Here is a 22,765-nt window from a genome sequence, read left to right as displayed (position 1 = left end):
GTGAAAGACGACTACATGGCGAGACTGAATCAGCGGCAGAACGTCAGGGTGCAGGGGCATTGTGGGTACTGGGAGCCGGCGGTCAGGAGAGCCCCTCCCCCTCTGAAGCACAACGCCACCGACGGCGTGATTCTCCATTAGTGATGGCGGATATTCGTGGCTTCACGTGACATTCACCAGAGATCTCTACAGGAAATTCCCGCCCACAGCACCTGCCACCCCCATGAACCGATACCCGCCATCCATACGCCCGGATACCCACCTTGTCCATGCCCCGATACTCGCCACCTCCATGCCCCGATACTCGCCACCTCCATGCCCCGATACCCACCTTGTCCACGCCCCGATACCCGCCATCTCCATGCCCTATATCTGCTACCACCACCCCCATGAACCGATACCCGCCATCCCCACGCCCCGATACCCGCCATCTCCATGCCCTATACCTGCTACCACCACCCCCATTAACCGACACCCGCCATCCCCACGCCCCGATACCCGCCATCCCCATGGCCTATTCCCGCCACCCCCACACCTGATACCCGCCATCCCCACGCCCCGATACCTGCCATCTCCATGCCCCGATACCCACCACCCCCATGCCCCAATACCCACCATCTCCATGCCACTATACCCGCCACCCCCACGCCCCGATACCCGCCACCTCCACGGCCCAATACCCATCTTATCCACGCCCCGATACTCGCCATCTCCATTCCCCTATACCCGCCACCACCACCCCCACACCCCAATACACGCCACCCCCACACCCCGATACACACTACCCCCACTCCATCTCCACACCCCGGTACCCGCCATCCCCACGCCCCGATACCCCCCATCTCTACCACTGATACCTGTGATCCCCACGCCATGATACCCACCATGCCACGATACCTTTTTCTCCCCACGCCTCGATACCCACCATCTCCATGCCCAGATACCCGCCATCCCCACGCCCCGATATCCGCCATCTCTAAGCCCATCTGACGCTGTGGGATAAATGCTCCTGATAACAGCCGCCATACAGAATTGATTTCAGTCCCGTGGATGTAGTCAGCGTCTTCCGGTCACCGCAACCGCCATCTTCCCGTCTGTGGACTTATTCCTGAGTCGTCATAAACACCTAAAATCACAAAGGAAGCCAATGAGACAAAAGCACCTCAGCGTACACTCCAGTCACATCCAGAGCTGCGCTCATAAATCCTATACTCCACTCACATCCAAAGCTGCACTCATAAATCCTATACTCCAGTCATATCCAAAGCTGCATCATAAATCCTATACTCCACTCACATCCAAAGCTGCATCATAAATTATATACTCCAGTGACATTTGGAGCTGTGTGATGTGACGACACAGCATTCCTTCTTAACCCCTTAAGGACCATGCCACTTTGTAGGTTAATGACCAGGCCTGAGTGTTGAAATCTGACCACTGTCACTTTATGAGGTAATAGCTCTGGAACGCTTCCATGGATCCTGGTGATTCTGAAAATGTTTTTTGTGACATATTGTACTTTATGATAGTGGTAACATTTCTTCAAAATTTATTGAAAATTTCACAATTTTCAAACTTTTATTTTTTGTACCCCTAAATCAAAGCATTATGTCACACAAAATAGTTACTACATAACATTTCCCACATGTCGACTTCACATCAGCACAATTTTTTAAGCTTTTTTTTTGTTAGGAAGTTATAAGGGTTAAAAGTTGACCAGCAATTTCTCATTTTTACAACAAAATTCACAAAACCATTTTTTTAGGGACCATCTCACATTTAACGTCACTGAGGGGTGTACAAGACAGAAAACACCCAAAAGTGACACCATTCTAAAAACTGCACCCCTCAAGGTGCGCAAAACCACATTCAAGAAGTTTATTAACCCTTCAGGTGCTTCACAGTAATTGAAGCAATGTGGAAGGGAAAAATGAACATTTCACTTTTTTTCACAAAAGTTTAACTTCGGACAAAATATTTTACATTTTGTCATGGGTAACAGGAGGAAATGAACCACAATATTTGTTGTACAATTTGTCCTGAGTACACCAATACCCTATATGTGCAGGTAAACCACTCTTTAGGTGCATGGCAGGGCTCGGAAGGGAAGGAGCGCCGTTTGAGGTTTTGAACGTAAAATTGACTGGAATTGAGAGCGGATGCCATGTCGCGTTTGCAGAGCTCCTGATGTTCCTAAACAGTGGAAACCCCCCACAAGTGACCCCATTTTGGAAACTAGACCCCCCCACGGAACTTATCTAGATATGTGGTGAGCATCTTGAACCCCCAGGTACTTCACAGAACTTTATAACGTAGAGCCGTGAAAATTAAAAATCACATTGTTTCCTCGAAAATCATATTTTAGCACCAATATTTTTATTTTAAAAAAGGAAACAGAAGAAAATGGATGCCAATATTTATTGTGTAATTTCTTCTGAGTACGCTGATACCCCATATGTGGGGGTAAACTACTGTTTGGGCGTATGGCAGAGCTCGGAAGGGATGAAGAAAGGTTTGACTTTTTGAACACAAAATTGGCTCGAATTGAGATCGGACACCATGTCACTTTTGGAGACCCCCTGATGTTCCTTAACAGTGGAAACCTCCCACAAGTGATACCATTTTGGAAACTAAACCCCTCAAGGAGCTTATCTATATGTGTCATGAGCATCTTGAACCATCAGGTGCTCTACAGAAGTTTATAACAGAGTTAAGAAAAAAAACACATTTTTTCTGCTAAATTTTTCTTTTAGCCATTTGCCTTCTGCAGCACAGATTTTCCTAGAATAGTTTGCGGACTCCATATACAGAGCCCCCTAAGTGCTAGAAGTGACGTTTTTATCGGTACCATTTTTGGGCACGTGACATTTTTTGATCACTTTCTATTCCGATTTTTGTGGAGGCAGAGTGAACAAAAAAAACAGCAATTCCGGATTTTTCTTTTCTCCGTTCCGCGTGTGGTAAAATCGATAAGACAGCTTTATTCTTCTGGACAGTATGATTACAACAATGCCACATTTATATATTTTTTCTTCATGTTTTGGCGTTTTTACACAATAGATATTTTTATAGAAAAAAACAATTTTTGCTTCGCTTTATTCTGAGTGTTATAACTTTTTTATTTTTGCTGCTGACGGAGCTGTACGGCGGTTCGTTTTTTGCGGGACAAGTTGGTGTTTTCAGTGATACTATTTTGTTGTTTTTTTGGTTTTTTTTACGGTGTTCACTGAAGGGGTTAAATAGTGTGACACTTTTATAGAGCAGATTGTTCCCAACGCGGCGATACCAAACGTGTACTTTTTTTGTTTATTTAATTTTTTTTTACATAAAAATGTGTATTTCTTAGTGGATTTTTTTATTATTATTATTATTTTGTAATATATATATTTTTGTACATATTTTTTTTTAAATGTTTTCTTTTTTTACCTAGTCCCTTTATGGACTTTATTTCACTATTTTCACAGACAGCTGTCGGCCCTGAACTACCACTGTGTTTTTACTCGCAGTGATAGTTTAAATGCATGAGGGGTATAGCCCATCCTGGTGCGGGCACTGACACCCAGAAATGAAGGGCTATGCCCGTCATTGGACGTTAAGGGGTTAATTATACTTTTTGTAAATTGATGAATGGTTGCTATTTACCTCTTACATCAGCTCCTGATCAGGGACGCAGGGTCAACAATGAACAATGATGTTTGCTGATATGTAGATTACACATTATACCAGGCCATGCAGTTTGTTGACTTGCAAACAATGAAGGATAAACTATAAATAATTTAACGCTGCGGGTCAACATCATCACCCCTGCCCCCTGTGAATGATGGCTTGAAAATACTTGTGAACTATATACGGAGACTTTTCCTCTGGTCCCAATAAATCTACAGAATGTCAGCTTAGGGGACCACGACCCCAGCTGGAAGAACACAGATCTGCTCCAATGACCATCGCTGAACCCTCAAAGACGTCTTGAAGAATCCAGGTTGGGACAATCAGGTCACCTGGCCTCATACCTCACTGCTCTCGGTCAGCTTACTATGCTTGCTGTTATCTTTTGTGGGTGCCCATCAAAAGCGGAGTGCCAATGGTGGGGGTATAATTCATCATCCAATGTTTGCAAGTCAACAAACTGCATGGCCTGGTATAATGTGTAATCAACGTATCAGCAAACATCATTGTTCAGTGACCCTGCGTCATTGATTTGCAAAGATAACAGTCCAATAAACTGCAGGAGCTGATATAAGAGGTAAATAACCATTCATCAATTTACAAATATCAATTTAACCCACCAGAAGAGACAATAGTCTATGCTTCCGAGCTTACGGAATTTACACCTGGCATGATTAAGAAGAAATGCTGTGTCCTCACAAGCTGCATCATAAATTACATAAGCCAGTTACACACAGAGCTGCATTCATAAATCTTATCCTCTCCTCACATGCAGAGCTGCAGTCACAATTCTTCTACACAATTCGCATCCAGAGCTGCGCTCATAAATCCTATACTCCAGTCACATTTAGTGCTGCATTCAGTATTCATAGACTTACTCTCCATAACTGGCTATGCGAGATATGGACACAACTAAGCTACATGTTAATAAGGTAAGCCCCGCCTATGTGGAACCTTCATTGGTGGGACTATGGAACCTGTTATGATCTGGTGGTTTAGGAGCAACATGGGACGTGCTCTGGAGGAGGTGGTACCTGTACTGACCGCAGACCCTGAACTTAACACAACAACTAGAAGTAGCCGTGGGATGTTCCTAACACTGCCTAGACACCTCGTCACAGCCTGAGGACTAAATACCCCTAAAGATAGAAACAGGAAAGCTATCTTGCCTCAGAGAAAATCCCCAAAGGATAGACAGCCCCCCACAAATATTGACTGAGAGGGGAGAGGAAAATAACAAACGCAGAATGAAACCAGGATTTAGCAAAGGAGGCCACTCTAGCTAGATAGAAAGTACAGGACAGAATACTGTGCGGTCAGTATTAAAATACTAGAAAAATCCACCACAGAGATTACAAAAATCTCCACACCTGACTAAAGGTGTGGAGGGTAAATCTGCTTCTCCAGAGCTTCCAGCTTAACTGAATAAATCCATACTGACAAAGCTGGACAAGAAAAAACATAGAATGCACTGAACTATTAAGTCCACAGCATGTGGACTGCAAAAAACCAAGCCAGGACTTATCTTTGATGATTTGGTCAGAATAGCAGGAGAATCCAAGCAGAGATGTGAATCCACCAAAGAACAATGGACAACTGGCACTAAGGAAAGGGTCTAGCCAGATTAAATAGCCCAATCAGAACTGGTAATAAGTGGACGCACCTGATAATTGCTGAAATCCAAAGGAGCAGCAATACCACTTATAACCACCGGAGGGAGCCCAAGATCAGAACTCACAACATTACCACTTATAATCACCGGAGGGAGCCCAAGAGCGGAATTCACAACAGGAACCCCACCCCTGCAGAGTCCCCATTGGTGTACATAAGGTAAAACTCTGCCCCTGCAGAACCTACAATGGTGTTAATAGGGGCATACATCTGGACCGCGCAGGACCCACCTTGGTGGTGATGGTTTCCCGAGTCTTCAGCCGCAGCTTGTTGACCTGGGATTCGGCAATGTCCGCTCGCTCTTCGGCCTCCTCCAGGTCATGCTGAACCCTCCTGCACTTGGACATGTGGGTGTTTGAATGTTCCTCCTGTACATGAGACATGAAAGAGTTAATCAGTGGCATCAATGACGAGTGGATACATTGTAACTATCCAGAAATATTTAATTATACTCTAGTCACATCCAAAGCTGCAGGCACAAAAATAATGCTCTGCTGTTAGCACTAGGTGTACAGAACATCACAGCTGTCTTCTGCCTCCTGCTGGCAGAGAACTGGTACATCGTGAGCACTGCTGTGTGGTATTAGGGTGGATATAGTGACTGCAGCTCTGGAGGTGACTGGAGGATAAGACATGATGTAACAACAGAATAGTGAGTGCAGCTCTGGAGGTGACTGGATTATGAGCAGTGATCATCTTCAGAATGGGTCGTGCACATTTAACCCCTATGATGCCGCTTGCTGGCCTCTGCTGCAGCCCCGGCGCCTCCTCCCTCCCGCTGTTCACACTCACCGCCTCCTCTGTAAGCCTCTTGTAGGACTTGACTTTCAGCTGCAGTTTATCCACCAGATCCTGCAGCCGCAGATTATTCTTCTTGTCCTCCTCAGCCTGAAGTACAGAAAAAAGGTTAATAAGACAATCAGCGGAGGGATCAACCGGATCCCAGGATCATCTCTTACCTGGAACGTGAGCTCCTTCACCCGTCTCTCAAACTTCCTAATGCCCTTAATCACATCTGTACTTCTCTTCTGCTCCAGATCCAACTCTGCCTCCAGCTCTCTGACCTGTGCACAAACCGGCCACAGGGGGCAGTATTATAGTAGTTATATTCTTATACATAGGGGCAGTATTATAGTAGTTATATTCTTGTACATAGGAGCAGTATTATAGTAGTTATATTCTTGTACATAGGGGCAGTATTATAGTAGTTATATTCTTGTACATAGGAGCAGTATTATAGTAGTTATATTCTTGTACATAGGGGCAGTATTATAGTAGTTATATTCTTGTACATAGGGGCAGTATTATAGTAGTTATATTCTTGTACATAGGGGCAGTATTATAGTAGTTATATTCTTGTACATAGGGGCAGTATTATAATAGTTATATTCTTGTACATAGGAGCAGTATTATAGTTGTTATATTCTTGTACATAGGGGCAGTATTATAGTAGTTATATTCTTGTACATAGGGGCAGTATTATAGTAGTTATGTTCTTGTACATAGGAGCAGTATTATAGTTGTTATATTCTTGTACATAGGGGGCAGTATTATAGTAGTTATATTCTTGTACATAGAAGCGGTATTATAGTAGTTATATTCTTGTATATAGGAGCAGTATTATAGTAGTTATATTCTTGTACATAGGAGCAGTATTATAGTAGTTATAGTCTTGTACATAGAGTGCTGTATTATAGTAGTTATATTCTTGTACATAGGGGCAGTATTATAGTAGTTATATTATTGTACATAGGGGGCAGTATTATAGTAGTTATATTCTTGTACATAGGGGCAGTATTATAGTAGTTATATTCTTGTACATAGGGGCAGTATTATAGTAGTTATATTCTTGTACATAGGGGCAGTATTATAATAGTTATATTCTTGTACATAGGAGCAGTATTATAGTTGTTATATTCTTGTACATAGGGGGCAGTATTATAGTAGTTATATTCTTGTACGTAGAAGCGGTATTATAGTAGTTATATTCTTGTATATAGGAGCAGTATTATAGTAGTTATATTCTTGTACATAGGAGCAGTATTATAGTAGTTATAGTCTTGTACATAGAGTGCTGTATTATAGTAGTTATATTCTTGTACATAGGGGCAGTATTATAGTAGTTATATTATTGTACATAGGGGGCAGTATTATAGTAGTTATATTCTTGTACATAGGGGCAGTATTATAGTAGTTATATTCTTGTACATAGGAGCAGTATTATAGTAGTTATATTCTTGTACATAGGGGCAGTATTATAGTAGTTATATTCTTGTATATAGGAGCAGTGTAATAGTAGTTATGTTCTTGAACATAGGGCAGTATTATAGTAGTTATATTCTTGTACATAGGGGCAGTATTATAGTAGTTATATTCTTGTACATAGGGGGCAGTATTATAGTAGTTATATTCTTGTACATAGGGGCAGTATTATAGTAGTTATATTCTTGTACATAGGAGCAGTATTATAGTAGTTATATTCTTGTACATAGGAGCAGTATTATAGTAGTTATATTCTTGTACATAGGAGCAGTATTATAGTAGTTATATTCTTGTACATAGGAGCAGTATTATAGTAGTTATATTCTTGTACATAGGGGCAGTATTATAGTAGTTATATTCTTGTACATAGGAGCAGTGTTATAGTAGTTATATTCTTGTACATAGGAGCAGTATTATAGTAGTTATATTCTTGTACATAGGAGCAGTATTATAGTAGTTATATTATTGTACATAGGGGCAGTATTATAGTAGTTATATTCTTGTACATAGGAGCAGTATTACAGTTATATGAAAAAGTTTGGGCACCCCTATTAATCTTGAGCTTAATGTTTTATAAAAATTGTTTTTTTGCAACAGCTATTTCAGTTTCATGTATCTAATAACTGTTGGACACAGTAATGTTTCTGCCTTGAAATGAGGTTTATTGTACTAACAGAAAATGTGCAATCTGCATTAAAACAAAATTTGACAGGTGCATAAGTATGGGCACCCTTATCATTTTCTTGTTTTAAATACTCCTACCTACTTTTTACTGACTTACTAAAGCACTTTTTTTGGTTTTGTAACCTCACTGAGCTTTGAACTTCATAGCTAGGTGTATGCAATCATGAGAAAAGCTACTTAAAGTGGCCACTTGCAAGTTGTTCTCCTGTTTGAATCTCCTCTGAAGAGTGGCATCATGGGCTCCTCAAAACAACTGTCAAATGATCTGAAAACAAAGATTATTCAACATAGTTGTTCAGGGGAAGGATACAAAAAGCTGTCTCAGAGGTTTAACCTGTCAATTTCCACTGTGAGGAAGATAGTAAGGAAATGGAAGAACACAGGTACAGTTCTTGTTAAGGCCAGAAGTGGCAGGCCAAGAAAAACATCAGAAAGGCAGAGAAGAAGAATGGTGAGATCAGTCAAGGACAGTCCTCAGACCACCTCCAGAGAGCTGCAGCATCAACTTGCTGCAGATGGTGTCACTGTGCATCGGTCAACTATACAACGCACTTTGCACAAGGAGAAGCTGTATGGGAGAGTGATGCGAAAGAAGCCGTTTCTGCAAGCACGCCACAAACAGAGTCGGCTGAGGTATGCAAAAGAACATTTGGAGAAGCCAATTTCTTTTTGGAAGAAGGTCCTGTGGACTGATGAAACCAAGATTGAGTTGTTTGGTAATACAAAAAGGAGTTATGCATGGCGGCAAAAAAACACAGTGCGTTGTATAGTTGACCGATGCACAGTGACACCATCTGCAGCAAGTTGATGCTGCAGCTCTCTGGAGGTGGTCTGAGGATTGTCCTTGACTGATCTCACCATTCTTCTTCTCTGCCTTTCTGATGTTTTTCTTGGCCTGCCACTTCTGGCCTTAACAAGAACTGTACCTGTGTTCTTCCATTTCCTTACTATGTTCCTCACAGTGGAAATTGACAGGATAAATCTCTGAGACAGCTTTTTGTATCCTTCCCCTGAACAACTATGTTGAATAATCTTTGTTTTCAGATCATTTGACAGTTGTTTTGAGGAGCCCATGATGCCACTCTTCAGAGGAGATTCAAACAGGAGAACAACTTGCAAGTGGCCACTTTAAGTAGCTTTTCTCATGATTGCATACACCTGGCTATGATGTTCACAGCTCAATGAGGTTACAAAACCAAAAAAAGTGCTTTAGTAAGTCAGTAAAAAGTAGGTAGGAGTATTTAAAACAAGAACATGATAAGGGTGCCCATACTTATGCACCTGTCAAATTTTGTTTGAATGCAGATTGCACATTTTCTGTTAGTACAATAAACCTCATTTCAAGGCAGAAACATTACTGTGTCCAACAGTTATTAGATATATGAAACTGAAATAGCTGTTGTAAAAAAAACAATTTTTATAAAACATTAAGCTTAAGATTAATAGGGGTGCCCAAACTTTTTCAAATAACAGTATAGTAGTTATATTCTTGTACATAGAAGCAATATTATAGTAGTTATATTCTTGTACATAGGAGCAGTATTATAGTAATTAAATTCTTGTACATAGGGGCAGTATTATAGTAGTTATATTCTTGTATATAGGGGCAGTATTATAGTAGTTATATTCTTGTACATAGGAGCAGTATTATAGTAATTAAATTCTTGTACATAGGGGCAGTATTATAGTAGTTATATTCTTGTATATAGGGGCAGTATTATAGTAGTTATATTCTTGTACATAGGAGCAGTATTATAGTAGTTATATTCTTGTACATAGGGGCAGTATTATAGTAGTTACATTCTTGCATATAGGGGCAGTATTATAGTAGTTATATTCTTGTACATAGGAGCAGTATTATAGTAGTTATATTCTTGTACATAGGAGCAGTATTATAGTAATTAAATTCTTGTACATAGGGGCAGTATTATAGTAGTTATACTCTTGTACATAGGGAGCAGTATTATAGTAGTTATATTCTTGTACATAGGGGCAGTATTATAGTAGTTATATTCTTGTACATAGGAGCAGTATTATAGTAGTTATACTCTTGTACATAGGGAGCAGTATTATAGTAGTTATATTCTTGTACATAGGGGCAGTATTATAGTAGTTATATTCTTGTACATAGGGGCAGTATTATAGTAGTTATATTCTTGTACATAGGAGCAGTATTATAGTAGTTATATTCTTGTACATAGGGGCAGTATTATATTAGTTATATTCTTATACATAGGGGCAGTATTATAGTAGTTATATTCTTGTACATAGGGGCAGTATTATAGTAGTTATATTCTTGTACATAGGGGCAGTATTATAGTGGTTATATTCTTGTACATAGGGGCAGTATTATAGTAGTTATATTCTTGTACATAGGAGCAGTATTATAGTAGTTATATTCTTGTACATAGGGGCAGTATTACAGTAGTTATATTCTTGTACATAGGGGCAGTATTATAGTAGTTATATTCTTGTACATGGGGGCAGTATTATAGTAGTTATATTCTTGTACATGGGGGCAGTATTATAGTAGTTATATTCTTGTACATAGGGGCAGTATTATAGTAGTTATATTCTTGTACATAGGGGCAGTATTATAGTAGTTATATTCTTGTACATAGGGGCAGTATTATAGTAGTTATATTCTTGTACATGGGGGCAGTATTATAGTAGTTATATTCTTGTACATAGGGGGCAGTATTATAGTAGTTATATTCGTGTACATAGGAGCAGTATTATAGTAGTTATATTCTTGTACATAGGGGCAGTATTATAGTAGTTATATTCCTGTACAAAGGAGCAGCATTATAGTAGTTATATTCTTGTACATAGGGGGCAGTATTATACTAGTTATATTATTGTACATAGGAGCAGTATTATAGTAGTTATATTCTTGTACATAGGGGCAGTATTATAGTAGTTATATTCTTGTACATGGGGGCAGTATTATAGTATTTATATTCTTGTACATAGGGGCAGTATTATAGTAGTTATATTCTTGTACATAGGGGCAGTATTATAGTAGTTATATTCTTGTATATAGGAGCAGTATTATAGTAGTTATATTCTTGCACATGGGGCAGTAGTATACGAGCTACATTGTTGTACATTTTATAGGTTTTGCTCGGTTCTTACTCTAGCCTCAAGCTTCTGAAGTTGTTTCCTGCCGCCCTTAAGTGCGAGCTGTTCAGCTTCTTCCAGACGCAATTGCAGATCCTTCACCATCTGATCCAGATTCTTCTTCATCCTCTCGAGGTGGGCGCTGGTGTCTTGCTCCTTTTTCAGTTCCTCGGCCATCATGGCTGCCTGAAAATTCCAAATAACAACAACTTTCCCTGATGTGATCACAGATTTACAGGTTCCATCCCTGTATAAGAGTCATGCGTGTCTTACATCAGTGATGGCTTTCTTTGCTTTTTCCTCGGCGTCCCTGGCCTCCTTGGTCACGTCCTCCATGTCACCTTGCAGTTGTGAGACGTCGCTCTCCAGCTTCTTCTTGATGCTGATGAGGCTCGTGTTCTGGTGAAAAGAAAAGTATTTTCTGAAAACCCACTGCCATCACAGTCACTACCTGTCAATGGGAGGGCCTGACGTCTTCATGACTGATGAAGACCATCACATGCAGGATGATCTGTAGATAGTCAGCACTGGGGTCACCATGTACCATCTTCACCCATAAGTAACGCATCATGAGGTCATTCCCTTACCTGGGAATGCAGGAGCTGAACTCGCTCGGTGGAGTCCATGAGCTCCTGTTCCGCAATCTTCCTGGATCTCTCTGTCTGTTCTAGGGAAGTCCTCAGCTCCTCGATCTCCACCACCAAGAGGTTGTTTCTACGTTCAACGATGGCAAGCTGCTCCTTGAGCTCTTCCTGTCCACGGACAGCATCATCAAGGTGGATCTGAGCATCCTAGCAGGAGATAGATAACCCAAGGGTCACTGGGGAACAGGCAAAATGTCCACCAGATAGAGGACTCTACAGCTTTGGGTGAAGAACCAACAAACCTTGAGTTTTCATGACTAGACTTATCAGCAGAAGTCCACTGTCCAAAAGAAGAGAGGACTACACAATAGTGACTATTTCATATACTACTCTGAAGGCAGGAGTCAATTGTAGGTCAACAGCTGTGATTGAGTTGTTGCCATCTTCTACCCCACATGAGACTCACCTTGAGTTGTCCTTGAATGTTCCTCAGGTATTTTTGAGCTTCTGCCGCGATGCGGTGTGAATGGCTGAGCTGTATCTCCATCTCGTTGAGGTCGCCCTCCATCTTCTTCTTAATTCTGATAGCCTCGTTTCTGTTCCTGATCTCAGAATCCAGGGCCGTCTGCATGGTCTCAAATGTCCTCTGGTAGTTCCTCTTCATCTGTTCGATCTCCTCATCCTTCTCTGCCACCCTGCGTTCGATGTCAGCCCTCACTTGGGTCAGTTCCAGCTGGATGCGTAGGATCTTGGCCTCTTCATGCTCCAAAGTTGCCTTTAAACAGACAACAGGGGATTGGTGATATAATAATCTATCGAGACGATGAGAACAGGACGTGACCAAAATCCCACCTCTCTCCCGGAGTTGGTCCATCTGGACAATTTTCTCTCCCATTGGTTCACATTGAGCAGGTTATGACCTAGATGGTGGAACTTTTTGCAGACTAGAGCACCCCTTTAATTGGAATTTTTCACCTTAAAATGGAATTTACTCCACCCCCCAAATCTGAATGCAGCAGTCTAAGGATATGTTCACACAATGTGTTTTTTGCCACAATGGTCCAAAACTGCGTTGTGTGAACATATCCTATATGAGCAGAAAAAGCCCATTTATTGAATAGGTCGGGAGGGCACGGTTGTCCGTGTTCATGTCTGGGGATGAAGCAGGAGGACTTCACCGCCCCCTGCCTGTGGTGATCGGGCACTGCACGTGATCTGATGTACAGGCGGGGTACCTCCGCTTCCTCCAGTGAAGCCTGCATTTCGCTCTTCTCCATCTCCACCTGCTTCTTGGCCTTCTCCAGCTCATGAATGGTCTTACTGCTCATGGTCACTTGTTCCGTGAGGTCCGTGATCTCCTCTGTATAAGGCTGGGGTCACACATGCGAGTTTTACGGACGTAAGAGCGCAGAAACTACGTCCGTAAAACTCGCATTACATACGGCACAATTATTCTCAATGGGGCTGCTCCTATTAGCCGTATATTACGGTTCAGTATTATACGGCTTTCTACGGCCGTACAAAATCGCAGCATGCTGCGTTTGTCAGCGTACTGCGCAAATAATACGCCAATGAAAGTCTATGGGGGCGCGAAAAATACGGATTCCACACGGACCTGCAGTGTGACTTGCGAGAAATACGCAGCGCTGTTAGTGAAAAGTCGGTAATTCAATTGCCGGCTTCTCATTTCTCCTGCACAAACCCGACAGGATATGAGACATGGTTTTCATACAGTAAACCATCTCATATCCCCTTTTTTGTTGCATATTCCACACTACTAATGTTAGTAGTGTGTATGTGCAAAATTTCAGCGCTGTAGCTGCTGAAATAAAGGGTTAAATGGCGGAAAAAATTGGCGTGGGCTCCCGCGCAATTTTCTCCGCCAGAGTGGTAAAGCCAGTGACTGAGGGCAGATATTAATAGCCAGGAGAGGGTCCATGGTTATTGGCCCCCCCGTGGCTACAAACATCTGCCCCCAGCCACCCCAGAAAAGGCCCATCTGGAAGATGCGCCAATTCTGGCACTTGGCCACTCTCTTCCCACTCCCTGTAGCGGTGGGATATGGGGTAATGAAGGGTTAATGCCACCTTGCTATTGTAAGGTGACATTAAGCCAGATTAATAATGGAGAGGCGTCAATTATGACACCTATCCATTATTAATCCAATTGTAGGAAAGGGTTAAAAAACACACACACACATGATTACAAAGTAGTTTAATGAAATAAACACAGCGGTTGTTGTAATAATTTATTGTTCTCCCATTCCATTTCCAGGACCTCGCTTGGCAACATAATAAACGCACAAGATACATACCTTCTGCTGTCAGATCTCGTCCCACGAAGTAATCCATCTGAAGGGGTTAACTAATATTACAGGCAGGAGCCCTGCAAATGCAGCTGTGCTCCGTGCTTGTAATCCCCGGGGAATGAATGAAATGTAGGTCATTGACCTACATTTCCTTCAGTCGCGGTGATGCGCCCCTGCTGGATGTTCTCATGAACTGCAGCCTGGGAACTTTTTCCCACGCTCCAGGTCATATGAGGACATCCACCAGGGGGCGCATCACCGCGACTGAAGGAAATGTAGGTCAATGACCTACATTTCATTCATTCCCCGGGGATTACAAGCACGGAGCACAGCTGCATTTGCAGGGCTCCTGCCTGTAATATTAGTTAACCCCTTCAGATGGATTACTTCGTGGGACGAGATCTGACAGCAGAAGGTATGTATCTTGTGCGTTTATTATGTTGCCAAGCGAGGTCCTGGAAATGGAATGGGAGAACAATAAATTATTACAACAACCGCTGTGTTTATTTCATTAAACTACTTTGTAATCATGTGTGTGTGTGTTTTTTAACCCTTTCCTACAATTGGATTAATAATGGATAGGTGTCATAATTGACGCCTCTCCATTATTAATCTGGCTTAATGTCACCTTACAATAGCAAGGTGGCATTAACCCTTCATTACCCCATATCCCACCGCTACAGGGAGTGGGAAGAGAGTGGCCAAGTGCCAGAATTGGCGCATCTTCCAGATGTGCCTTTTCTGGGGTGGCTGGGGGCAGATGTTTTTAGCCACGGGGGGGCCAATAACCATGGACCCTCTCCTGGCTATTAATATCTGCCCTCAGTCACTGGCTTTACCACTCTGGCGGAGAAAATTGCGCGGGAGCCCACGCCAATTTTTTCCGCCATTTAACCCTTTATTTCAGCAGCTACAGCGCTGAAATTTTGCACATACACACTACTAACATTAGTAATGTGGAATATGCAAAAAAAAGGGGATATGAGATGGTTTACTGTATGTAAACCATGTCTCATATCCTGTCGGGTTTGTGCAGGAGAAATGAAAAGCCGGCAATTGAATTAGCGGCTGTTCACAGATATCGCGCTGAATGAAATCTAAATACAGAATATATATATATGTGTCTCAATGACATATATATATATATATATATACTGTATATATGTTTTCCCTAACATTTGAGCACATAAATCCATTAGATGTCGGTTTTGCAAGCCTGCGCGAAAATCTCGCAGTACGGATGCCATACGGATTACATACGGAGGATGCCATGCGCAAAATACGCTGAAACACCCTGACTACGGATCAATATTTTGGGGACATTTCTCCGTATTACGGCCGTAGTACGGACGTATAATACGTGGCGTATTTTCTTACGCCATGTGTGACCCCAGCCTTAGACACAGCGGGTTATTTCCCATAATTCCCGGTACATGAGGCTGCTCATGCACGGGTGCTGCACTCACCCTGCAGGTTCTTATTTTCCCTCCTTATCGTCTCCAGACTGTCCAGGGTCTCCTCGTATGCGTTCTTCATTTTGAAGAGCTCTGTGCTTAGACATCTCGATTCTTTCATAGAAGATTCAAGTTCAGACTGAGATTCCTCGTATTTCTGCCGCCATTCTGAGAGGATCTAATGTGGGAAAATTACAACCAAAAGTCAAATATCAAAGCTCTGACTTATTATCCCAGATCCTGACCTCATATCTGATATTATCCCAGAGCCCTGACTTACTATCCCAGATCCTGACTTTATATCTGCTATTATCCCAGAGCCCTGACTTACTATCCCAGATCCGACCTGATATCTGATATTATCCCAGAGCCCTGACTTACTATCCCAGATCCTGACCTTATATCTAATATTATCCCAGAGCCCTGACTTACTATCCCAGATCCTGACATCATATCTGATATTATCCCAGAGCCCTGACTTACTATCCCAGATCCTGACTTTATATCTGATATTATCCCAGAGCCCTGACTTACTATCCCAGATCCGACCTGATATCTGATATTATCCCAGAGCCCTGACTTACTATCCCAGATCCTGACCTTATATCTAATATTATCCCAGAGCCCTGACTTACTATCCCAGATCCTGACATCATATCTGATATTATCCCAGAGCCCTGACTTACTATCCCAGATCCTGACTTTATATCTGATATTATCCCAGAGCCCTGACTTACTATCCCAGATCCGACCTGATATCTGATATTATCCCAGAGCCCTGACTTACTATCCCAGATCCTGACCTTATATCTAATATTATCCCAGAGCCCTGACTTACTATCCCAGATCCTGACATCATATCTGATATTATCCCAGAGCCCTGACTTACTATCCCAGATCCTGACTTTATATCTGATATTATCCCAGAGCCCTGACTTACTATCCCAGATCCGACCTGATATCTGATATTATCCCAGAGCCCTGACTTACTATCCCAGATCCTGACCTTATATCTAATAATAATAATAATAATAATAATAATAATAATTTTATTTATATAGCGCCAACATATTCCGCAGCGCTTTACAACTTATAGAGGGGACTTGTACAGACAATAGACATTACAGCATAACAGAAATCACAGTTCAAAACAGATACCAGTAGGAATGAGGGCCCTGCTCGCAAGCTTACAATCTATGAGGAAAAGGGGAGACACGAGAGGTGGATGGTAACAATTGCTTTAGTTATTTGGACCAGCCATAGTGTAAGGCTCGGGTGTTCATGTAAAGCTGCATGAACCAGTTAACTGCCTAAGTATGTAACAGTACAGACACAGAGGGCTATTAACTGCATAAAGTGTATGAGAACATGATGGAGGAACATGATTATGTTGTTGTATTTTTATTAATAGGCCACACAGGGATAATTAGGTTAATGCGTTGAGGCGGTAGGCCAATCTGAACAAATGAGTTTTTAGGGCACGCTTAAAACTGTGGGGATTGGGGATTAATTGTATTAACCTAGGTAGTGCATTCCAAAGAATCGGCGCCGCACGTGTAAAGTCTTGGAGACGGGAGTGGGAGGTTCTGATTATTGAGGATGCTAACCTGAGGTCATTAGCAGAGCGGAGGGCACGGGTAGGTTGGTAGACTGAGACCAGAGAGGAGATGTAGGGTGGTGCTGAGCCATGGAGTGCTTTGTGGATGAGGGTAGTAGTTTTGTACTGGATTCTGGATTGGATGGGTAGCCAGTGTAATGACTGGCACAAGGTAGAGGCATCGGTGTAACGGTCGGCGAGGAATATGATCCTGGCAGCAGCATTCAGGACAGATTGGAGCGGGGAGAGTCTGGTAAAAGGTAGGCCAATTAGTAGAGAGTTACAATAGTCCAGACGAGAATGAATAAGTGAGACAGTAAGAGATAGGCAGAAAAGTACTAAGGGTTTAGTGTGCTTATTCATGAACAGCTGCAAAGAGGTATAAGGAACACTAATTTTATCAAGTGTGGACTAGACTATAATATGAGCTAATGTGGCCTACACAACTCTAAAGTGGAGTGTTTGGTGAACTTTATTAGCTGTTTGTTTTTTCCGCAGAACAGACTACAGACTGAGCTGCACTCACACAGAGACCGTGCAGACAGCCATTAACGGCACGGCAAGGTCAAAAAAAGCTCCTCTATGTAATCCTAGATAGTGTTTTTCCACAATCTAGCAGGATACGGATGGAAAGCCACTAACAGGATAAATTTGAGAAAGTGTGCAGCAGGCTGCACTAATTGAGAAACTGACAATGGAACGGTATGAGGCAGTGATGCACCCTGAGCTGACTACAACTGGCTGTGGCGGCAGAACAGACTACAGAGTGAGCTGCACTCACGCGGAGAACGTGCAGACAGCTGTAAATGGCACTGCAAGGCCAAAAAAAAGCTCCTCTATGTAATCCTATATAGTGTTTTTCCACAATCTAGCAGGATACGGATGGAAAGCCACTAATAGGATAAATTTGAAAAAATGTGCAGCAGGCTGCACTTTTTGAAAAACGGACAATGGAATGGTATGAGGCAGTGACGCACCCTGAGCTGACTACAACCAGCGGTGGCTGCAGACCAGACTACAGAGTGAGCTGCAATCACACAGACACCTTGCAGACAGCCGTGAACAGCTCTGCAAGGCAAAAAAAAGGTCTCTCTCACAGCGGTTGCTATATTAGCCTGGGTAAAGCACAATGAAGCAAATCGCTATCTCTAAACTGGCCCTCAGTCAGAACACAGCATCCTGTCCCTAACTGAATACACAGCAGAGTGAGCCCAAAATGGCGGCAGCGACTTTTATAGTGCATCATGACATTATTTCAGCAGCCAATCACAGCCATGCCAGTAGTTACATGCCTACCATGCAGATCAGGATGTGCCCACACTTCTAATTAGTCTTCATTAGCTGAATTCTGGCTCTGTGAATTATGGGAACTTCCGATTCCTGTATCCGATATACTGAAAGTATCGGAACTTGGTATAGGAATGCTCAACACTAGCTATGACACAAAAAAAATTGGTAGATTTGCACATTTTTAGATTACAATAACCTGGCTGTAGTAGGCAGCGTGACCAAGCAAATAAGTGTTGAAATAAGGGGCTATGGATTGCTTTACAATAAAAGGAGCAGGTATAAGGTGAAGAAAATCGTAGTTACTTACCGATAACGGTTTTTCTCTGATCCCATGACGGCACCACAGAGAGAGGGGATCCACCCTCAGGGAAACCTACAGGTGAAAAATGTGGTACCTCTCCCCTGCATTAGTTGGCTTTACAGAGCATTAATAGAACTTCAGCTGCAACTTGAATGGTTATACAAAAAAAATGTTTAATATTCAACTAAGCTTAATAGAGGCACCGCGTGGCTAATTACTAACTAATTCCAGTGTGCACACCCACACGTGAAGGGAGGGAATGTACGGGTGCCGTCAAGGAATCAGAGAAATACAGTTATCGGTAAGTAACCACGATTTTCTCTTTTTCCTCCATGACGGCACCACAGAGAGAACTACAGAGATTGTACATTGGGGGGGGGGACCACTGCAGCCAGAACCCTTCTCCCAAAGGTGAGATGTGAAGAAGAGGCAAAGTATAGCCGTTAATGATTAAAGAATGTAGAGGTAGAAGACAAAGTAGCGGCTCTACATATCTGCTCTATCGAGGCGCCGGCTCTCAGCCCAGGAAGTCGCCACTGCTCTGGTTGAATGGGCTTTTATCTCCCTTGGAACAGCTGGAATGTGATAGGATGATAGCGTCTCTTACCCATCTTGCCAGTGTGGCCTTTGATGCTTTCTGTCCCTTCCGTGGACCCTGGAAGCATACAAAAAGAGACCTAGCCTTCCTACATTCCCTCCTAGCTACCAAATACTGGACTAGGCATCCCTTTACATCTAACGTGTGCAGCACTTCTTCCCCCTCACTTTTGGGATTGGGGCAGAAGGGAGATTTCTTCGGCCCTATGAAACTGCGATTCAACTTTCGGAAGATAAGCTGGGTAGGTTTTTCAGGATGACTCTATCCTCCAGTATCTGTGTAAAGGGTGGGTATGCCGATAAAGCCTGCATATCGCTAACCCTATGAGCTGATGTTACAGCTACGAGAAGATAGGTCTTAAAGGATATGATTTTCAATAGGGCTTCTGACAGAGGTTCAAAGGGAGCCTTAGTTAGTGCATTAAGGACAAAATTCAGGTCCCAGGGAGGAGTAGCATGAAGGGAAATAGGTCTGGATTTACTTGAAGCCTTAATAAATCTTGCTACCCAAAGGTACCTGGCCAGGTCGTAGTTGTACAGGGCTCCTAGCGCTGCAACCAGAACTTTTAAGGTGCTTGTTGACAACCCCTGTTCCAACCCGTTCTGTAATAATTCTAGGATTTTGTTTATTGGGACTTCCCCAGTTAGGTTGGCATCTAATACTGAGATCCATTTTTTCCACACTCGCCCATACACCTTAGTAGTTACCGGTTTCCTACTTTGTAGTAGGGTGGATAATAAGTTTGAAGAGAACCCCTTACTGCTCAGAAGTTCCCTATCAAATGCAAAGCTGTCTTGTGTAAGTTTTCTACCTGTGAATGATTCACTGGCCCCTGGGACAAGAGATCCGGAATGTCCGGAAGGACCCAAGGGTCGGAGATGGACATCATCCTCAGCCATGAAAAACATATTCTTCGTGGCCAGAAAGGTGCTATTATGATAACACTTGCGTTGTCCTCACGAATTTTCCTCAACAATAAGGGAATCAGCGCTATTAGTGGAAAAGCGTAAGCTAGATGGTAATTCCAGGGTATCGTAAAGGCGTCTAGAGCTACTGGGCCCGAGAACTGGTGCCCCCCTGGTGGTTTAAGTATGCTACCACCACCTGGTTCACATTAATATAATTGTAAAGCACCACCATACATTGAAGCCGAGAGAAAAGTATTCCAGCTCTCCCAAAATGACTAGAAAATGTAAATTCAAATGGATCGCTCCAGCTATATTTCAACAGAGAAAAAAAGAGCAAAAATGTCCCAAACAACATCTTGAGGATAAAAAAATATTCATTTATTTGAAAAAACACATACAAAAAGTGTTTAAAATGTACATGTTAGCCCTCTTTCACACTAGCGTCGTGTACGTCGAGTGACGTACGTCACAATCCGTCGTTTTTGGAAAAAAACGGATCCTGCAAATGTGCCCGCAGGATGCGGTTTTTTTCCCATAGACTTTTATTGCCAACGGATTGTGACGTATGGCCACACGTCGCGTCCGTCTTGCACAGGATCCGTCGGTATTTGGCGGACCGTCGTAGCGAAAAAACGTTCAAGTGAACGTTTTTTCGTACATTGAGTCTGCCATTTTCGACTGTGCATGCCCGGCCGAAACTCCGCCCCCTCCTCCCCAGACTTTAGACTGGGCAGCGGATGCGTTGAAAAACTGCATCCGCTGCCCATGTCGTGCTACATTTTCACAACGTGCGTCGGTACGTGGGCCCGACGCATAGCGACGGACCCGTACCAACGCTAGTGTGAAAGTAGCCTTACATACATCAAGGGATTTTAAATGGAGGAGATCTGCAGATATGCAAGACTAAGGGGGAACAATACAATACACCCCAGGGAAGCAATTATGTAATACATACACTATAGTTATGGGCCACTGGCTTTCAGTAATCAGAAGAACTCACAATGCCTTAATAAATTACAAGTCCACTCAGACCGGGAGTAAATCCAAAAACATGCTTACCCATTGTTTATCAGGGGAATGTCCCCACCTCGCCCCTCAGCCCCTGATGCGCTTTTCGCATGTTAGCTTTTTGTGAGTTCTTTTTGTATGTGTTTTTCAAATAAATGAATATTTTTTATCCTTAAGATGTTGTTTGGGACATTTTACTCTATTTTTCTCTGTTGATACCACCACCTGGTTGTTCAAAAACACCCTTACTTGGAGGGATCGAAGGGAGCCCAGAAAGTGGATGAGAGCAAATTTTACTGCTAGTAGCTCTTTCATGTTTGAGGAAGTTAATTTGTGTTCTTCTGACCAAGGACTTTGGAAAATTTGATCTCCTAGATGCGCACCCCACCCCCAAGAGCTTGTGTCCGTGGTTAGAGTTTTGGATGTTGGCCATACCCAGGGAACACCTCTGGTTAAATTGACTGAATCTGCCCACCATACAAGGGAGTGTACCATTTTTGATGAGATGTTTAACTGCCCTTCTAAATTCCCATCTAGGGATGCCCCTGCCTCTAATATTTCCCATTGTAGATCCCAGGCATGGCTTTGTGCCCACTGGACCGCCGGGATACAAGCTGTCATTGATCCCAGCAGGGACATTGCCTTCTTCAAGGTGGTGACAGGGGAGTCTCTTATACGTGATATCATCTGTATCATATTTAGTATTTTTCCCAGTGGGAGATAACATTCTTGTTTATTCGAGTCTAGGATTATTCCCAAGTACTCTTATACCTGACTCGGTATGACTCTGGACTTGGATAAATTTAGCATCCATCCCAGACTCGTCAGAGACTTCATGACCTCGTCCAACTGTTTGCAGTGATAAGAGGAGACGCCTATTACTAGGGGATCATCCAGATATGGGATTATCAGAATGTTTTGTTCTCTTATATGGGCCATATCTTCCGCCATTATTTTGGTAAATACTCTTGGAGCAATGGCCAGGCCGAAAGGGAGTGCTCTGAACTGGTAATGTTTTACATCCCCCTGAATCATTACTGCTACTTTGAGGAATTTTTGATGGTCCATGTGGATGGGTACATGATAGTACGCATCTCTTAAGTCTAATACAGTCATGAAAAACAACAGAAAAAGCATTTTTACACATGACTTTATTGTTTCCATTTTGAAATGTTGGGTTTCCAGGAACTTGTTTAATTTTTTTAAATTTACGATTGTCCTGTACGTCCCATCTGGTTTCTTCCACAGAAAGAGAGGGGAGTAGAAACCTTTCTTGTAGCACGGCACGTCTTTCTCTATCAGATTAAAAATTTA

At 42.5% G+C, this 22,765-nt stretch overlaps 1 protein-coding gene across 1 annotated transcript; it reads right to left on the bottom strand.

Moving 5' to 3' along the window:
- Window positions 1–929: 929 nt before the first annotated feature.
- Window positions 930–22,519, bottom strand: LOC143786251 (myosin-1-like). The gene is made up of 11 exons (XM_077275527.1): window positions 22,223–22,519; window positions 15,762–15,927; window positions 13,223–13,347; window positions 12,454–12,762; window positions 11,991–12,194; window positions 11,677–11,802; window positions 11,419–11,589; window positions 6,297–6,401; window positions 6,130–6,225; window positions 5,568–5,705; window positions 930–1,126 (listed from the first exon to the last, which is right to left on the bottom strand). Exons 1-11 carry the CDS (start codon window positions 22,517–22,519, stop codon window positions 1,103–1,105), a joined length of 1,761 nt encoding a protein of 586 aa, XP_077131642.1. The 3' UTR covers window positions 930–1,102.
- Between the last annotated feature and the right edge of the window lie 246 nt (window positions 22,520–22,765).

Source organism: Ranitomeya variabilis, chromosome 7, assembly GCF_051348905.1.
Source record: "Ranitomeya variabilis isolate aRanVar5 chromosome 7, aRanVar5.hap1, whole genome shotgun sequence".
NCBI lineage: Eukaryota > Metazoa > Chordata > Amphibia > Anura > Dendrobatidae > Ranitomeya > Ranitomeya variabilis.
Note: the sequence above shows the minus strand (reverse complement) of the source record. Positions and strands in the feature narration are given on the sequence as shown.

Coding starts and splice junctions, on each gene's coding strand:
- LOC143786251 (XM_077275527.1), bottom strand. CDS start 22,519: ATGGACCATCAAAAATTCCTCAAAGTAGCAGTAATGATTCAGGGGGAT. Junction 5,706..6,129: donor AGAGGCTTACAGAGGAGGCG/GTGAGTGTGAAC, acceptor TCTCATGTACAG/GAGGAACATTCAAACACCCA. Junction 1,127..5,567: donor GGGAAACCATCACCACCAAG/GTGGGTCCTGCG, acceptor TTGTGATTTTAG/GTGTTTATGACGACTCAGGA.